This window comes from Taeniopygia guttata, chromosome 1A (genome assembly GCF_048771995.1).
Source record: "Taeniopygia guttata chromosome 1A, bTaeGut7.mat, whole genome shotgun sequence".
Taxonomy (NCBI): Eukaryota; Metazoa; Chordata; class Aves; order Passeriformes; family Estrildidae; genus Taeniopygia; species Taeniopygia guttata.
In genome coordinates this window covers 4,204,041-4,221,490 of record NC_133025.1, presented here as the reverse complement: position 1 = coordinate 4,221,490, position 17,450 = coordinate 4,204,041, and the positions used below count along the sequence as shown (strand labels likewise).

Here is a 17,450-nt window from a genome sequence, read left to right as displayed (position 1 = left end):
GAGATGTCACAGTGTCAATGTTTTTTATTAAGTGTCTTCATCCATTGGTGCAGAGTTCCAGGATGGATTCTCAGCAGAGGAGGACGCAGGTGACTCAATTGACAGCAGTTTCTCTGTTTACATAACTCAGGGATCTGACTGGATGAATTTGGAGGTGCTTCTTTATAAATGGTGATGTCAGTCTTTCAAGTGTTCCATCTGCTCTTGTGCACAGTGACTAGAGCAGAGTCTGTAACACAGTTCTGGACCCAAGGGGGATGTGTTTTGGGCTTTTCTTCCCAGGCCACAAGGGAATAATCCTGATCCTCTCGCACAGTTAGAATTGAAGGCTTCAGTTTAGGACACAGATGGATTTTGTCAGGGTGTTTCACAGCTTAAAGGGTGGCATAAGCAGAGCTCTCAGAACTTTCCCAAGCACTGGACAAAGTTTGTGGCCTCTGTGCATGAACAAAGGCAGTACCACATTCCTGATTTACTGTTTGCAGCTCACCTGAAATTTTGAGGACGAGCCCACTTTGCCTGTTGCTGTCAGGAGGTCTAATACTCATTGCGTGGGAGTTTGCTAGTCCATGTTAAATCTTAAATCCATTGAAACACTGAAGGGGTGAGTTATCCAGCTGCCTGTTTAGAGGTGATTTTTTTGAATCCCATAGGAAACCAGACCTCGGATGTCTGAGTTCCACGTGAGATCCACGATCATTTCCCGGTATGCTTTCACCACCGTGTCCTGCACCATGGTGAACAGCGGCTCCGAGGCACGGGAAGCCGTGTTTGAGATGCAGATCCCAGCTGCAGCTTTCATCTCCAACTTTACCATGTAAGTAAGTAATGCACAGACCAAGTCTATGGGTACCACTAAATTCAAATCCTCAGTGTAAACAGGGAGGAAACAATTATATTTCCCCTCTGAGTGTCTTTCAACCACTTCCTTCTCCTTGTCTCTCTGATTTGAATGAGAAAACTCTCTTCAAGACCTTAAAGACTTTTCCAGAGAAAGTTTCAGCAACACTGGTCAATATATTTATCTCACCTGACTGTCTGTAATGCCTAAGAATCTTCCTGTTATTTCATGTTCTCCACATTGTCAATGGAGCAGAAGTCAACTCTAACCTGCAGATAGGTTCAGTGGCTGCTGGAGATGTGAATGATAAACCAAATAGAGAGAAACCTCATCGTGAAATGACCAATAAATTAAACTCTTGGTCTCAAACATATTTGGTTTGATCATGCTCAGATCCTCTCTACAGATACTGGGCCCACAGCTTCAGACTTGACCGAAGGGGATAGGGGACCCACTCTTTAAGAAATATTTCCATTTAGAGTGAATAGGAAGAATAAGAGACTTTTGCATTTGTACTGGGCTGGTATTTCCAGCCAGGGAACTTCTAAGTTGGCTTCTGTCCCAGAGACTTGGGTGGACTCAGGAAGTGACACCAGCAGCACTCTGAGATTCTTCTCACATCCAAGTCTGTGAATGCACCTGCAGCAAATGTACACCTGTCACTGTGCTTGGGTGCAGAGTGACCATGCTGACATCTCTGATCTCTCCAGGAGCATTGGCAACAAGACTTATTATGGAGAGGTCACGGGGAAAGAAAAGAAAAATAGCACGTATGAGAAAGAAAGGCACAAGAAACCTCCAAGCCCCACAGAAGGAAGGTGAGTGTTGTGCATTTGGCTGTGTTCTGGGAAGTGATGCAGTCTCCTTCTATCTTTATATTGGCTGCCTTGGCATGCCCATCCATGGATTTACAGGAAGGAGTAACTAAACTGAATATTATCTGCACTGCCTGGTGTCATTCCTATATTCCAAGCCATGAAAAATTGCATGTGGCCTTTTCTAACCCTGTCACACAACTTTTTAAATTCCAAGATGCTCCAGGATGTGCTACTGGGGGAAAGAATTCTTGTTACTTCCTGAATAAGAGAAAGGAAAATAAGGGTGCTGTCATGAACAGAGTCATCCACTTCACTCAAGAGGGAAGCAAGAATATATTTTATTTATAAAAGCAGTAAATCACCAAAATTCAATGGTAAATGCAACAGGTGTTCAACAAGATTCAATGGGAACGTTCAGTTGATTGTTTACAGGGAACAGGGTCAGGCAAAACTATTGGGGGGAGGCAAAGGACGTTAATGTGTGATGTGCATGGGATGTGAAGCTATCTTTGGATTTTCCTTCCAGGGAGAATGGCTATGAGACATTCAAGGCCTCTGTCTTCATTCCTCGCAAGATGCAGGCCCGGTTCATTTTGCATTACGAAGAACTTCTGCAGAGGCGCCTGGGCAAATACGAATACACCGTCAGCATCCGGCCCCAGCAGCTGGTGGGGCGGCTGCGGGTGGAGGTGAACATCCTGGAGAACTCAGGAATAGTGTCCCTGGAGGTGCCTCCCCTTCGGAACAGCAAGCAGAAGGGCAATGGGAAAGCTGAAGGTAAGGAGAGCTTTTACGAGCCGTGGTTCTGTTATTTGTGGGGCCTCGATCACTTCTTGAGTGAAGGAACCCAGGCCTGGTTCAGGGGTTCCGTGTGGTGGAAAAGTCTCTCCTTCAACCCGAGCTTCCAAAGAAAGGCTCAGCAGTCTCTTGTTGTCCAGTCTCAAGGCAGTTTATTGCAAGTTATCTAAAAGATTTTCTCCTCAGGCTGCTGTGGTTTGCTCAGCAGCTCAGGCAGAGGCACACACACACCCTGACATCCTCTCTGACTCTCGACTGCTTCTTCTCTCCCCACCCAGGGCTGCTGCTGTCTTTTATATGGTACATTACGTGTTACATGGGTACAGTTTTTCCCCAATGCCGATTACCTATATTAAATGGTGCTTTTCTATCTTTTATATGGTACATTACATGTTACATGTTTACAGTTTTTCCCCAGTGCCTATTACCTATATTAAATTGTGCTTTTCTATCTTTTATATGGTACATTACGTGTTACATGGGTACAGTTTTTCCCCAATGCTTATTACCTATATTAAATGGTGCTTTTCTACTCTAAACCAATCTGTGAGTGCCAACATCACCAAGAACATGGAGGTAAGGAAGGAGAAAGAGGGAGGATAGGGCAGGCCCAAATCCCTCCATCTTAAAACTTCTGACCCCCATGTACAAAGTAAAACCCCCCTGTACAGGTGTTAAACCCCACCTGTACAACACTAAAAATTCTTCCCTCTACTTTGTAACTACTTCTACTATAATATCTAAACTTTTGTGACTTCTTGTTCTTCATGCAAGGTTGGTAAATAGTTCCATGGCTCAAACTCAAAATCACAGCTGTTTCCAGCTGCCTGCCAGGGTCTCAAATGCTTCTGACCAGGGCCTGGAACCTCCAAAAATGTCTGAGGGACATTTTGAGTTCCAACACTCAAGAAGTGGCCTGGCAGCGCTGGATCTGTTTTCTCTGGGTGACTGTGTCTGTGCCTCAGCCTGTGAGGACTTTGAAGCTTAATGAATGCAGGGCTGATCCCATTCATCTCAATAGGGTTTTTTTCTTTGCTATTGTCTTTAAGAGCTTTGAACTGGGCCTTCAGGCCTTGTGCTCAGCACTGGAGCAGGCTCTTCCCTGGCCTCTGCATCTCCTGGGAACCGTTTATTTTAAGTTAATTGTTTTTTCCATCCATCCATGCCAAGGAAGATAGGAAATCCTGCACTTCAGGACATGGGAAATTCCAAGAGGAAAATCCATATTTTGCCAAAGCTCTAAGTGCTATCTGAGCATCAGCTCTTACCCCTAACCATCCTTGCTCACTGTTCAGACAGTGTAAATGCAATTTTTTCTGCCATAAACCAACAGCTCAGGATACTGTGGTTGCTACATGTTGTCAAAAACCACCAAAAAAGAAGGATGGAAGGAGGATGCAGAGTCTTTTGGGACTTGCCCATCAGTCACTCCAAGTGACACAGTGACAGCAAAATCAGTGGAGCTGCTCATATCTGCCACGGAAAGATCCTAATGCATGTGAACTGGAGTTAAACTGATTGCTCAGTGGGATCCTACTGATTCCATCCAAATCACATTAAATCAAGGCTCACAGTGACTTGGTCTATCTTCAGGTCAAGCCTCATTAGTCTCTGTGTCATACATCCACGTGCCAAGTGATAAATGTGCTCTGCTCCTTATCAGGAGAGGCAGGAAGACTTTTTCACCTATCAGGGAATATCACAGTGCATTGTTGGCATGTGGTTTCCTGCAAGACATCTGGCATTGATCAAGGGTAGAGACAGACTAAGCAGAGCAGACACACTGTTGGTCCGGCACAGTATGGAAATTCCTCTATGTAAATGACATACAGGGAGAACTCATGTAACTCACTATCCAAATGGCAGTCTGGGAGCACTGACATTCTTGGCATCATGCTTCAGATTTCAAAGAGCTCATATAAAAATGGGCCTGAGCTGTTGGATTAGATAATCCTCCCTTGCCAGTAAAATGTATATAAAATAGGTGTTCCATTGCAGGATGGGTAATGCAACTGAAGCTCAGATTGCCTGTGCTTTATCTGTGTTCAGAATTCAATTTCAGACCCTTTTTGTCTGGAATCATCCCATGTGGTTGTCCACTATATTCCAGCTGACTGTCACCTCTCAAGATGGATTCAAAAACAAACTATCAGAGCCATTAGTTGCTCCCTGTGAAACTTTCTTGCTCATATGACACCCAAAAAGCATGGGATTTGCACATCCAGTGAGACCTCCAGGGAAGGCTGTGAATTTTTAAGTGAAAGGCAGGTGAATTGTGAATTTCACATTTCAAGAGGAGCTGCTTTGCAGACATTTTGTATACTGGGAGTAAGCCAGAAAAAAGTGACTGCTCTCTCTTGGATTCCCATGGCTCAAAACTCTTTAGTACCACTTGGTTGGACATTGGAACATTGGAAAATGGTACTGCCTGACTGGTTTGAGGTTGAATATGTCATGAAAGCTCTCTTCCTCTATTTCCTATATTTAAACCATTTCACAGTTAATGATAAAATATGAGATTTTGATACGTATTAATAAATTACCTTGAGAGTAGTGAAAGAAAAATGTATTGTGCCATCAAGTTGTTACAACCCATCCCAAAATGTGAGGGTAACCCAGGTTCTGGAAATAACACTCATATATCAGTATTTGTAAATGCACAAGGAGGTTTATTTAGGTTTATTTTATTTATTGTCCTGGTTGCACAGGAAATTAGATATGTTTCGGTTCTTATTATCTACAGTAATATGACAATATAAAACCACAAATATATCACTTAAAAATATGTATAAGAGTAGAAAGATCTCACCACCTGAAAGACATGTGATGAGACTTGGTTGTTGCAATGTCAATGCCTGTTGGTCAAAGGGGTGATGACAGGCTAGATCCATCATGTGGTGAGGAAAATCCTGGGGAAACCCACAAAATGCACAGTCTGTTTGGTTTATATTCACTCAGATTCAGGTACCTGCCCAGGGGTGGGGAGCTTGTAAAGGTTGTTGGAATGCTCTGGGTTAAGGACACCTGGATGATGGAATGTTGTGGATCAGGGGACACTTGGTGAGCCTTTTACACCTTCTCACAAGATATAGCTGCCTGATAATTAGCACTGTTGTCAATTATGTCCCATCATGGACCATCAGCAGAGTGAGCACCTCCAGGCTCTGTGTGAATGTCCTGGCACTGCCCTGGGCAGGGGAGTTATCACAGCTGAGTTCACTTGATAAGGACAAAGCTCTTTCCTTATCTGGTCCAGCAGCAGCTGCAGCCTGACCTGGGCTGTGCTTGCCCCTGGCACCTGGGTGGGAGCTTTGCCCATGGCAGCTTCTCCTGAGTGTTTGAGCCACCAGCATCCCAGTGTCTCTTCCATATCTTGTGGATATGTCCTTTCTTGTCTCTCAGAGAGTCCTGCATCCCTCCTCTCTCAATGGGGAGCAGAGACAATGTGATGACAGGTCTTTCTAGGATATTTCCTTGCGCAGTAACTCCTGTGCACGTGGCTCCATCTGGGAGTTGTATTTTTCCCAAAGGAAGGCATTAGGCATGTGAGTTTTGGAAAATTATCATTTGGCATGTGCAGGTGTTGTCTTCTATCAGATACAAACCTCAAAACAGGAGAAATCCCAGTGATCCTGACCTTCTCTGGCAACCTCAGAATGCAGCCACTTTCTGAATGATGTCCTGGATGCTGTCCCCATCTTGCTCCTCTGGTGTAGCTGTGTGAGAACTAGCCATGGGCTTGGGCAGGAGACACTAGGCTGCTCGAGGATGACTGTTTCTTTCTGAAGTCAAAAGTCTCAGAAAGATTTTTGTTTCTTATAACAGCTGTTTGGAAGTTTCCACATGTTAGCAGAGGACAAACTTTGCATTTGAGCTCTAATCCTGAATCTGCCAGACTCCAAAATAATTTAGGTTTAACTGTTCCTCTTGTGTGGATGACAGTTTCATCTGGAAAATGCTTTTTCCTGCTCTGTTTACTTCTTCAGCTGAATTTAGTGGAAAGTTTGTCTGAAGGCTCTACTAACTCTCAGTGTGAGCACAAACCAGCCTAAGCATTTGGAGCTCATCCATGCTCTGGACTCTGAAATATCTCACAGATTTTTCTCTCTCTGCCATTTGTTTAAAAAGAACAAGGCCAATAAACAGAGAAGAGTAATTGTGATCCAGATATCAAGTGCTGCCTAAAAAAGAAACCTGGGGAAGACATAGGAACAGTGTTCAATAATATAAGAGGCTGCTGCAAGAAGGAAAAGGATACTGTGGCTTCTGTGTCAATAACCAAAAAAAAAAAAAAAAAGAAGCCATGGGTTTATAATCCACGAGGAAAAATGTAAATTAGACACTGAAAATGTTCAACAGTGAAAAAAGTGAAGTTCTGGAAAGGACTGGCAAGCGCAGGCACTGAGTTTCCATTACTGGAGGTCTGGAGTGTTTCCTGATTGTATCAAAAAACTAAGTAGGAAGGGATTCGGTCTGGGAACATAGGATGAATTAGATAAGTTACCTTCCAGATCTGATTTTTGTTATTCCAGGAAAAAAAAAAGTTTTCTTGGACTCTTTCTATCAGACCATTTTTTGGTTTCTAACTTCTGTCCCAGAGATGAGTGGTTATGAAGAGGATGGGAGCGATTCCTCAGCAATTCTTGTCACTTAAACTGGCCTTGTGAGACAGCCTTGGAAACTTCCTCTCCAGAGATCCCTAAAGCTCTGTCTGTGTTAGAAAGGATGACATTTATCACCTCCAGAGAGTGTTCTGAGGAGCAATAGAGGGAGGCAATGTGATTCACCTAGACTCCATATTGCTTTAAAAAACAGGTTATGCATGATTATGCTCATTTAAGAGGCGGGGAAACTGAGGCATGGAGTTGCTACCTAAATCAGCTGATTTCCAATGGTCCAGAGGAGTGTTAAGACTGGAGTTTGTGCCGCTGTGGCACGGCATCTTGTCCTCACCCATCACTGTATTTATGGCAGAGAAACATGGAAGTGATGCCCAAAGGCCACGGACGTGCAGGAGGAATAAGGAGGGAGCTTCTGGCTTATTCTCACTGACCCTGGTGTGATATGAGCAGGCAGCCACAGCAGGCTGTCCTTTCAGCAGTTGAGGGGAAGTAATGTGAAACCCTGAGATCAGAAATGATACATGAACTTTGAAGTCATTTCTATGTATTTTAGGCTTTTCCCACATACTGGAAGTTAAATGGCATTTCTGGAAGCAATAGAAGACAGATGGAAAATTAAGAAGGCAGATACAAGCAAATCTGGTGCATTTTGTATTAAAAACATATTGTATCTGTTGATTCATCAGATCAAAGGGCAGCTATACAAATAAAAAACAGATCAAGACTGAGGTAAAACCTTATAGTGACATTGATTTATAACTTTTCTTTGCCAGGAGAAATCTGAACTGTACATGGATTTTAGAAAAAAATGTCAAAGTTCTGGGTAATCATTTTTTAAGCCCCCTCTAAGATACAAAACTAGTATCCTTATGTGATTTCAGTGTATTGGCTGGGACCTCTCTCTCTGTTTCCATCAGGATGAATGGCTAGGAGCTCTCACAGAGAAACTGTGTTTCAGAGTCAGTTCTTGATTTTACTGAAATTGCGTGATCTCTGTCATTCAGTCTCCTTGGGCAAGGCTTTTGCTGAGGAGTTTGTTTCACAGTCCAGGTGCTGTGACTATAATTTGCTTGTGTAAAATTTGGCCTGTGATAAAACCCTTCCCTATCTCAGTAGAAGAGTCTTGTACCCTGTCTTTTCAAATGCACTCACAGGACAACTGTAAAAATAAAGCAAAATCATCCTGGCAGTAACATCCTAGAGTGCTATTGATTTGTGAATCTTACTCTCATTTCTTTGCCTAGAGGAACCTAGATTGTACATGGCATTTCAGAGTAAAAGTTGCAGATTTGTCTAATCATTTAATAAACCCACAAGGACCCTAATCCTGGCATTTCTATGGACTTTCACCTGTGGGAAGTCAGGTACCACCCCATGCCTCCATTATCCTACTTGTTAAATGGACATAATCACATATTTCTGGTTTTGTAAATCACTGTGGGGTCTGGATGTGATGTTGTGTTCATTGTTGCTCACTGATATCACATTGCATTTCCCTAATGCTGCTCAAAGCCCTTTACAAAGGTGAAGTGCCACTGCTCATTACATAAACAGAGTTATGGGATCCCCTGGAATGGAGCTTTCCCAGCCACCTGCACCTTGTCATTTGGATCACTATTGTTAATTAAAATTATCCTAAAGCAGATGTCTGTCTGGCCAGATGTATCATGTCCTAATCTCTGATACTCTTGACCTGATCTCTTGCATAGTGGAGCCTAGAAAATAAACTTATACAGAGGTGTTTGCATTGTGCACACCTGAACTGGAACTGAACCTCTTCCATCCCTAATTTCCCTGTCACACCACAGATTTTTTGGGCATTTTTGGCAAAGATTTGAGATTTCCCCTAACAGTATAATCAAGCAGCTGATTCCTACCAATACTAACTAGCCCAGGAGCAGACAAATAGAACTTCTGTGCCTCAGAGGATTGTTGGAATAATCACTGTGAGAGCTAAAGCACCCAACAACAACTTCAGCTGACAATATATTTTTGTGTTTTCAAAAGCCAGTTAGGAAAAGGGTGAAAGCCCTCAAAATCTGGAGAAGCTCAGGGGCCAAATCCATCTCATGTAAGGGTCCCAATGGAGCTCAGAGGGAAACAGCTGGCAAACAAAAAAAGGGTAAGGTGGGATTTTGTTTACATAGAGACACAACAGGGAACTTCCACATCCCTCAACTTTTTGAAAACGAGCACCGAAAGCAGTACAAGGAGAATTTCCTGCAGGGTGACTCAGACCTAAATAATTGTCTTTATCTGAGGTGCCCTTTGCCAGGCACATCCCTCTTTATTGATTCAGGAAGGATTTTCAGAGTTTAGGATGAGTTACATCTTAGGGATGCAATTTGTGTGACTGCACTGGCAGTGTTGGATTAGACTGAAATTGCAGTGGCTATAATGATAACTTTTGCTGAACGTAAAGGCAGCTAAGGTGACTTGTTAAAATGTAGACATTACACATAAGACAGTTTTCAGATCAAGAGATCAGTCAGATCAATCCCACCCAACATGCCTGCAGTACCTCAACATGCCACCTCAAGGATTTCTTATAATCAATAAGGAAAAATCTGCAATGGGATTCATCTAATCCTAGAAGAAATATTCAAACAGGTCAAATGAATTATACCTGCACTGATTGTCAGGATTTCAGGTGTAGCATTTGTGTGGATGTCTAGAGCTGGCTGGAATGAACAGCATGTGCATGTCTGTGGTTGTGTGTTTGGCCAAACAGAACTGAATAAAGGAATTTTCTACAAACATTTATATCCCTGAGAGCATTGCAAGATGGGTTTCAGTTTAAAGTTTGAGGTAATGGGTTAATTTTTTTTTAACCTCTCATTTTTTATCATTGGAGAGCTGAATCTTCAATCAGAGTAAGTCACTCTGCTGGCTGACTTGGCTCCATGGCAACACCACCTGTGCTGTGCTTTGACATCTGTAAGGCAACGGGAAAAACCTGTAATATTGTGGTTTTATCTCAACAGGTGATGTGTCTCCTCCTCCCTCTACTGTCATTGGGCACACCAAAACCTTAGCTAAGGTTACATTCAACCCCAGTGTTGTTGAGCAAACCAAGATTTCCCGAAATGGAATTTTGGGAGACTTCATAATTAGATATGATGTCAGCAGGGAGCTGAGTGTTGGGGATATTCAGGTACTGTACACATGATTCATCTTTTCTGTTTTATTAACTGTGCCCGAGATGGCTCAATTGTTTTGCCTGCTCCAAATTCCTAGAAAATGCTTTCCAAGTGAAAGCTACTCCATCTTGTAAGAACTATCTAAAATAAAACCAATCAATTAGCAGCCACAAGATGTACTTAAATCCCATCTTCATTGAGCTTCTTTTTTGTATCTGCTTTTCAGTTTCTCAATATCCTGGCTGTACATATCTGGATACCAGGCCAGTTCCTCAAGGGACTGCTGTGGTTCTGATCTGTGGGCACATATGTTACATCCTTTCTGCATTTGGAAGGAAACCCTGATGTCAGCCATGGAAGGAGATGTGGAGAGCTCCAGCTGGCTCGTCCAGTCTGGATAAACTGAATTAAGTTGGGCTCCCAAGGGTATCTGGGAACACAATTCAGAGGGATTCCAAGGAGCATTCATCCCCTCCAGTGTAGACAGTATTGCTGGCCAGGGGCTGTGTACAAATCACAAACGGGACAGGGCTGCTGTGGAACACATCTCGAGCTGTTTATTTTTTAGCATCACTCTCATCACATGGTTATGAAAATGGGAAGATGCCAGCAGCTCGCATCATAGCAGCAGACTAAGAATTTAATGTTACAACTTACTTTATAAGCTTTTTGACCAATCACACAAAACAAAAGCATATTGACAGTAGTTCTATCCAACCACTATAAGCACAAGTACCTTTGGTTAAAACAATGCTTGATTATTTCAAATATAATACTTGCATGTAAACCTTAAGATACAATGCACAGAGCTACATTATTAAGCTTAGAACTTCCTAATATCTCACCTGATATACTTTTCTGCAGGGAGTTATTCTACCCAAGCGTTAATACACAGACCATTGTTCTATTTGTCCTTTCTTTCTACTTCTTGTATAATTTTTCTGCTGACAAATCTTAAAGCTACTGCTTAGTTCTAATCACCATCCTGCTGTCTCTGAGGCCTGCCTTTTGCAACGTGCCAAAAACCCTCTGATTTTAAGGAATCCCACAGACAAAGCCACTGAAAGCATCCAAATGATGTGTGTAGAACGTTGCACCACGATCTCCCTTTGATTCCTGACTCCCTTGCTCTTCCACAGATCCTCAATGGATATTTCGTGCACTACTTCGCCCCCACAGATCTTCCTCCCCTGCCCAAGAACGTGGTGTTCGTGCTGGACAGCAGCGCTTCCATGGTGGGCACGAAGCTGAAGCAGGTGAGCTCCTCGTGTCTCTTCTGGGCTGCTCTGCTCGGATTTGGCAAAGCTTGGTTCAGATTTGTCAAATCTTGGTTCAGATTTGTCAAATCTTGGTTCAGATTTTCCCCATTTCTTGGCTGCCCGGCTCTGAGGTGGCAAAGCTTGGTTCAGATTTGTCAAATCTTGGTTCATATTTTCCCCATTTCTCGGGCTCTGAGGTGGCAAAGCTTGCTTCAGATTTGTCAAATCTTGGTTCAGATTTTCACCATTTCTCTCCTGCAAAATGTTTGCTGTGTCTGAGGTGAGAGGTGGCTCTGAAGACGCCTCAAGGCGAGGTGATCTACCTGCAATGAGAAATGATTGTGTCAGTGGGAATGGGATGGGAACAAGGAACGTGGAAGGATTCATCACCCTGTAAAAGTCTGTGCTGCCAAAACTGAGCATAGGATGGTCTGGGGCAGTTCTGTTCTGAGCAGTTTGAGGAGAGGCAGATCAGGCCTCTCTGGGAATCAGAATTCCCAGCAAAGTGCATTCAGCAGACTCTTGTATCCAGTCTAACAGCACAGAGAAGACACTGCTGTCTTTAAATTACCTTGGCAAAACACTTAGTGAAGTATAACTCAAGAGGTTCTGCTGAAAGAAAAGTAATTTTGTCCTCTTTGGGAATCTGAGTCTTTCAGAACAAATCTCAGATATTTTTGCAGGACACCTTTGCAGACCTTAATGTGAGCCACCATACCAAGCAGAAGGGCACATCAAACATAAATGGAATATGGATTCTATGGATCCAAATTTATCTTCCCCAGTGACTGGGGAAGAAGATTACTCATCAAGAGAGTTGTTAACAAGCAATCCTAGTCCTGTCCTGAATGAGGTCTCAAATCAAGATGCATTTGAATCTGTAAAAAGCCCTGTGGACAGAGCCTGGCTCTTGGCTTTCTGTTATCCTCCTGCTGAAAAATGACCACCCTGCCTCTCAGAATAAGCAATTTGGCATAAATACCCCCAGTCCTCCAGGATGGAAGCAGATAGCCAGTGACCAAGTGCTGAACCAGGGAGATTAAAACTCTAAAGGGCTTTGGTGCTTTTGTGAGCTGCACAAGTAGTCAGCAGATTAACCTTGCACTATGAAAGCTTTTATTCTCCTCCCAAGTATCAGAGTTTCTTTTCATTACACCTACTATAACAACACAGCCATTAACCCCTAAAGTTTTAATTCATAGCCTAGGCAGTTTGTGCTGCTAAACATGGATCTCAGGCAAATTAGCTACAGAGTGGTTCCTCTTGAGCCTGAAGTGAGAGAAGGGTCTATCCAGAACCTTTGTTGAGGCTGTACCCAACTTTTTGTCTGGTATCTCAGTATATTTTTTTTAATGGAAAACTACTAGTACATTGGAGGAGTGCTATGGAATGGAAGCACTTACCTTCCTTTGATTCCAGCTGCTCCAAAAAATAGAACTTTATGGAGTTAAGATCAAAAATCAAAAATCCCCCACACAGATTAATCGAGACAAGACCAAAATCTAGGACTGGCTGAATAATAAACCTCTCTTGGTTCTCGAGGAAAGTGTGATCAGTTACAGCCATGTCTGCTCAGTGTCCTTTTTACCAGTTGTTGATGGCATGAAGATGCTTATTAAATTACCAACAGATTCCCTGGTGACAGGATACGTCTGAGCAGAGGAAATGTCTCCTTTTTGTCTTTTCTCTTGGACTCTCACAGCTGTGATCTGTGGTGGTGTGTAGAGAGCTGGGAAATCCCATGGGACTGTCTTTCCTCATTTCTCTCTGCTGAGTCACATGCAAGGTCAGCTAAAAATACAGTCAGCAATTGTAAAGAGTGCTCCTGTGGGTCAGCTGCAGTGACTATGGCAAAGGACAGTTTTTAGGATTGTATAAGCAAGGATGGGAAACATCAGCTGTGCACCTTTTTCTGTGGCAACTGGAGGAGATTCTGGACTCTTCAGTCACCTGCCTTCACAAAGTAAATGGCAAAGTGACTCAAGTGGGGTCAGGATTTCATGTATCCTACAGTTCCTACAACCCACTTGTGTGTCATTTATCTTTTCCTCTCCAAAGGTTTTCCTTTTCCAACATGAATTTTTATCTGTTGGTGCCATCCTTTTTTTCCTAAGATATCTCAGTCTTTGAAGCAACAAATGTCCAGTTGCAAACACATAGAGCGAGATTGGTTGATCTCCTTCAATCAAATCACTGGATGTGTTCTAAAAGCATGTGGATGTGGCACTTGGAGACGTGGTTTAGTGGTGAACACAGTGGTGCTGTGTTAATAATTGGACTTGATGACTGTAAAGGTCTTTTCCAGCTTAAACAGCTCTTTGGTTCTGTGATTAGGACACTTGATACATTCCCCTCAGATCACTAGGAGATGTATTAGCTTTGAGGGGAAGATATTTCTCCTCAGTTTTCACAGCCTCTGAACCCTAGTGATGTCCAGCAGACTCAGATGTGTTGCAAACTCCTCTGTGAATTTGATCCTTCGCTACAGTCTCCTTTTAGCACTGGCAGGGAGAAAAGGTTCACGAATAGGAAATTCTTGAGCATGATGACAAAAAAATATTCATGTGCTCAAGGCTTTGCACATCATTACTGCTGTCCCACTGGCAAGGAAAATCCCCATAAACTTTGTCCCATCGTTTGCCAAGAGACAGCAAGTTCTGTGTGGAATAGTTGCTTTTAACAACCAGGAGAGCCTGGGGAAGAGGTTATATCTGCAGGATTTACTGGGAAGAGAAATTATTTGCCCTTTGAGCAGTCTACTCTGCTAATTTTATGGTACCTTTGGCTAGGTAGAAGGGGATGTAGCAGTTTTACATTGGTATAACCAGGAGAAAAAGGGGCCAGTTTTATTGTGATAACCATCATTGCACCCAGCTTCAGTGAACATGGTGAGAAAGGTTCTTGTTACAGAACAAGAACATTCCCAACTGTGAATATGTCCACAAGAGGATGAATTTGCAGGTATTTTGCAGAGGTATGGTAAAATAGAATTGTTTCAACCACGGATTCGTTTCACCTTACCTTTCCCACAGGCAATAAATGCCTCACACTCAGTTAAGCAGTTGGCTTCACCACAAGCCTGGCAACTTGTCAGTGGTGTCGTGCCAGACTGTAATTTTCTCTGAGGTTAATTGCTCCAGGAGGAACCCAGCTGAAACTGGGACCTGCTGGGGATTTGCAAGGGCTTCACTTCTCTCAGGGTCTGCTGTGCTGGGATGACCCCAAGAGTGTAAAATCCTTGTTTCCCAGCCTGTGCAGCCAAAGAAGGAGTCTGAATGCGTAGGATCAGCTTCTCAAGGTTGTTTATTTTTCCTTATCTATAACATTCTTTCTCTGACCTGCTGAGCTCTGTCTAGCAAGGAGGCCATGGCAATCTGCCTGTCACCTTGGGCAGCGTTTACATTTTATATCAAAAGTTACGTGTATTATATTTACAATATTGTGCCAATATTTATGATCTATGTTAGACAGTGTGTCTCTACCTTAAACCAATAGAAAAGTGTCACCATCACACCAAGACATGGAGGACAAGAAGAAGGAGAAGAAAGCCAGGACACGTCCAAATCCCTTCATATTAACCCCCTGACCTACATTCTAAAAACTCCAAAATTCTACTTTTCCACCCTGTGTTAACTCAACTACCACACTACTCAAACCCTTGTGGTTTGTAATTCTTCATACAGAGTTGGCAACTTTTTCCATGGGCTAAAATCAAAGCCACAGGTGTTTTTGACTTCATGCCAAGGTCTCTGAGTGCCCTGCCAGGGTCTCGAGACAGCCAGGGCAGCCAGAGGGATGTCCTGGGCTCCCACACAGTTGATTTGCCTGCACCTGTCCAAGGGACACTGTTGGTACCCTTGAGTCACCCACACTGCTGGAGCCCATCTGAGGGCCCTGTGTGCCCAGCCCCTCACCCTCTGTGCCTCAGCACTCACACCCCTGAGGAATTTCAGGGTGGTGAAGGAGCAGACAAGCACCTGAGCACTCAATGTTCTCCTTCCAAACTCCTCTGACTTCTGCTGGTGGCTGCAGAGCTGGGTCTGTCAGTCCAAATAACAGCTTCTGCCCAGGAGAACAGCCTTAAATCGCCAGGGAACTTTGGAAAAAAATGTTAATTCCAATTACAGCCTTCAGAGCGTTCAAAGCTACTGTGACGAGGAAAGTTTGGTCAGGTTTTCCATTTCTGCTGGAAAGAAACAACCCCAGAGAACACAGAAGAGCTGTCTGCAGCACCAACAACCACATGCAGCTGCCTCCTGCTCAGGAATACACCACAGCAGTGTTATCTCTGTCCTCTCTGGAGGTGTGAATATGGGATATAAGAAATGCTACAGCAAATAAGACATCAGATCTATGTAGACTTTATTTGTTCAAAGAAAATAAAATTTCTCTTCCAAGAGAAATGCAAGTACTTGGCACAAAGCAAAATAATCTGCCTAACCCTAAAACTACTAAATAATGACGGGGTCACACAGAGAAACAACCTTCAGAGCAAGATGCTTTCAAGTATCTAGGACATGGAGCATCTGCTTCTGGTCTTGGGACTCACAGCCAATTTTGCTTCATGCTGAGGCAGTAGAAGCAGAGACAAGATTTCCCAGGAAGATCCCAGACCACCTATAAAGTGCAAGTCCTTTAATTGAGTTTGGAGTAAATAGGAGGCAAAGGTGAGGGCAGAGTTTGCATGGGAACGCTCCTGAGGCTTGAACCGAAAATTCATGAAGATGCTGAGAGCTCTCCCAAATGTTTCAATTGGACCATCACCGAGTTCAGCAAAGGATGAACTGGAAACAGGCGCTGCTGATGTGCCAGACACAGCCCAGTGACCACCAGACAAAGCTGCAGTGAAATGGAAGTGGCTAAATGAAGCTGGGAAGTCAGTCCGTGGACTGGGGTCATTGAGGTTTATGTAGCAGAGCTACAGACAGCACAGGTCTTGGTCTGAGACTGGAATGAGGGCCCAGGCTGGTGCTTAAATGAGCAGGAGAGTGGGTGGAGGCTCCAGCTGGGGCTGGGCAGAGCCACTAAAGCCTCTTGGTATCCTCAAGGCTCTGGCAAATGCATAAAAGTCAGTGAAGTGAAAGATCTTTCTTTAGTAGTCCTTTCCAAGCTTGAATTAAAGGGTTTTTTTCCAGCTGCTGGAGCAACACCTGGAAGCCAGACCTGGCTTCTATATGTGTTTTCATCATGGATCTGTTATGTGAATTTAGGTAGGTTATTTTCTTTGCCTGTGCTTGTCTCTTTGCAGAGTCTTGTCTCTTTAGCTGGCAAACCCATGCCTGGGTTATGGCTGTACAAAGATCCCCTGAGCCTAAAAGACACCAGACCTTTGTCAAGACTGAAGTTATTAGATTAGCAGTGTTTGCAGCAACACTGCTGTTTCCAAGCAGCTACCCCTTCACCCTAAATCAGGGCATGTCCCACACATTGCTCAACTGGGACCATTTGTTTCTGGCTGTGGAGAGCAGCTGAAGCTCAGAAGTGCTTGTGGCACCTCTCGCTGGAGTGGGGTCTTCCATGCTGTATTACTGTCATCAAACAGTGTTCACAGGCAGCTCTGAGGTCCACATGATGTAATTTGAAGTCCCTTAGGAATGAGGGATATGATGCTGTGTCATGAGGAGAGAGCTCTTGCTTGGATAGTTACCCCTGATGCAGTGACATAATCTTCTCCAAAACATCTGCTCTCTTCTCTGTAGAGTTTTGGGTGAGGAATTGGCTTCTTCTCATGTCTGAGGCAGTGGCTTAGGATGGAAATGGGCAGGGGAAGGGTTGGAGGCAGAAATGTGTAGGAGGGAGTGGGGATCCTGCAGCTGGAGATGCTGAGAGGGTTTGGAAATGGTGAAAATTGGATGAGGGTAGGTGTTGGAGAACTGTGAGGGCCCTGTGGCACACTCTTAGGTGGAAAACTGGAAAATCTGCTTCTTTAAGGAACTATTTAGTGCTCTTGCATTGCTTAATGCTAACCCTGA

At 43.6% G+C, this 17,450-nt stretch overlaps 1 protein-coding gene across 1 annotated transcript in view; it reads left to right on the top strand.

The window, feature by feature from the left end:
• Positions 1–17,450, top strand: part of ITIH5 (inter-alpha-trypsin inhibitor heavy chain 5) — a 47,698-nt gene that overhangs the window by 8,445 nt on the left and 21,803 nt on the right. Inside the window, exons 3-7 of the mRNA XM_030290299.4 lie at positions 654–817; positions 1,552–1,659; positions 2,186–2,436; positions 10,064–10,233; positions 11,359–11,475. Coding sequence (XP_030146159.4) covers positions 654–817; positions 1,552–1,659; positions 2,186–2,436; positions 10,064–10,233; positions 11,359–11,475 — 810 coding nt within the window. The remainder of the gene's footprint in view (positions 1–653; positions 818–1,551; positions 1,660–2,185; positions 2,437–10,063; positions 10,234–11,358; positions 11,476–17,450) is intronic.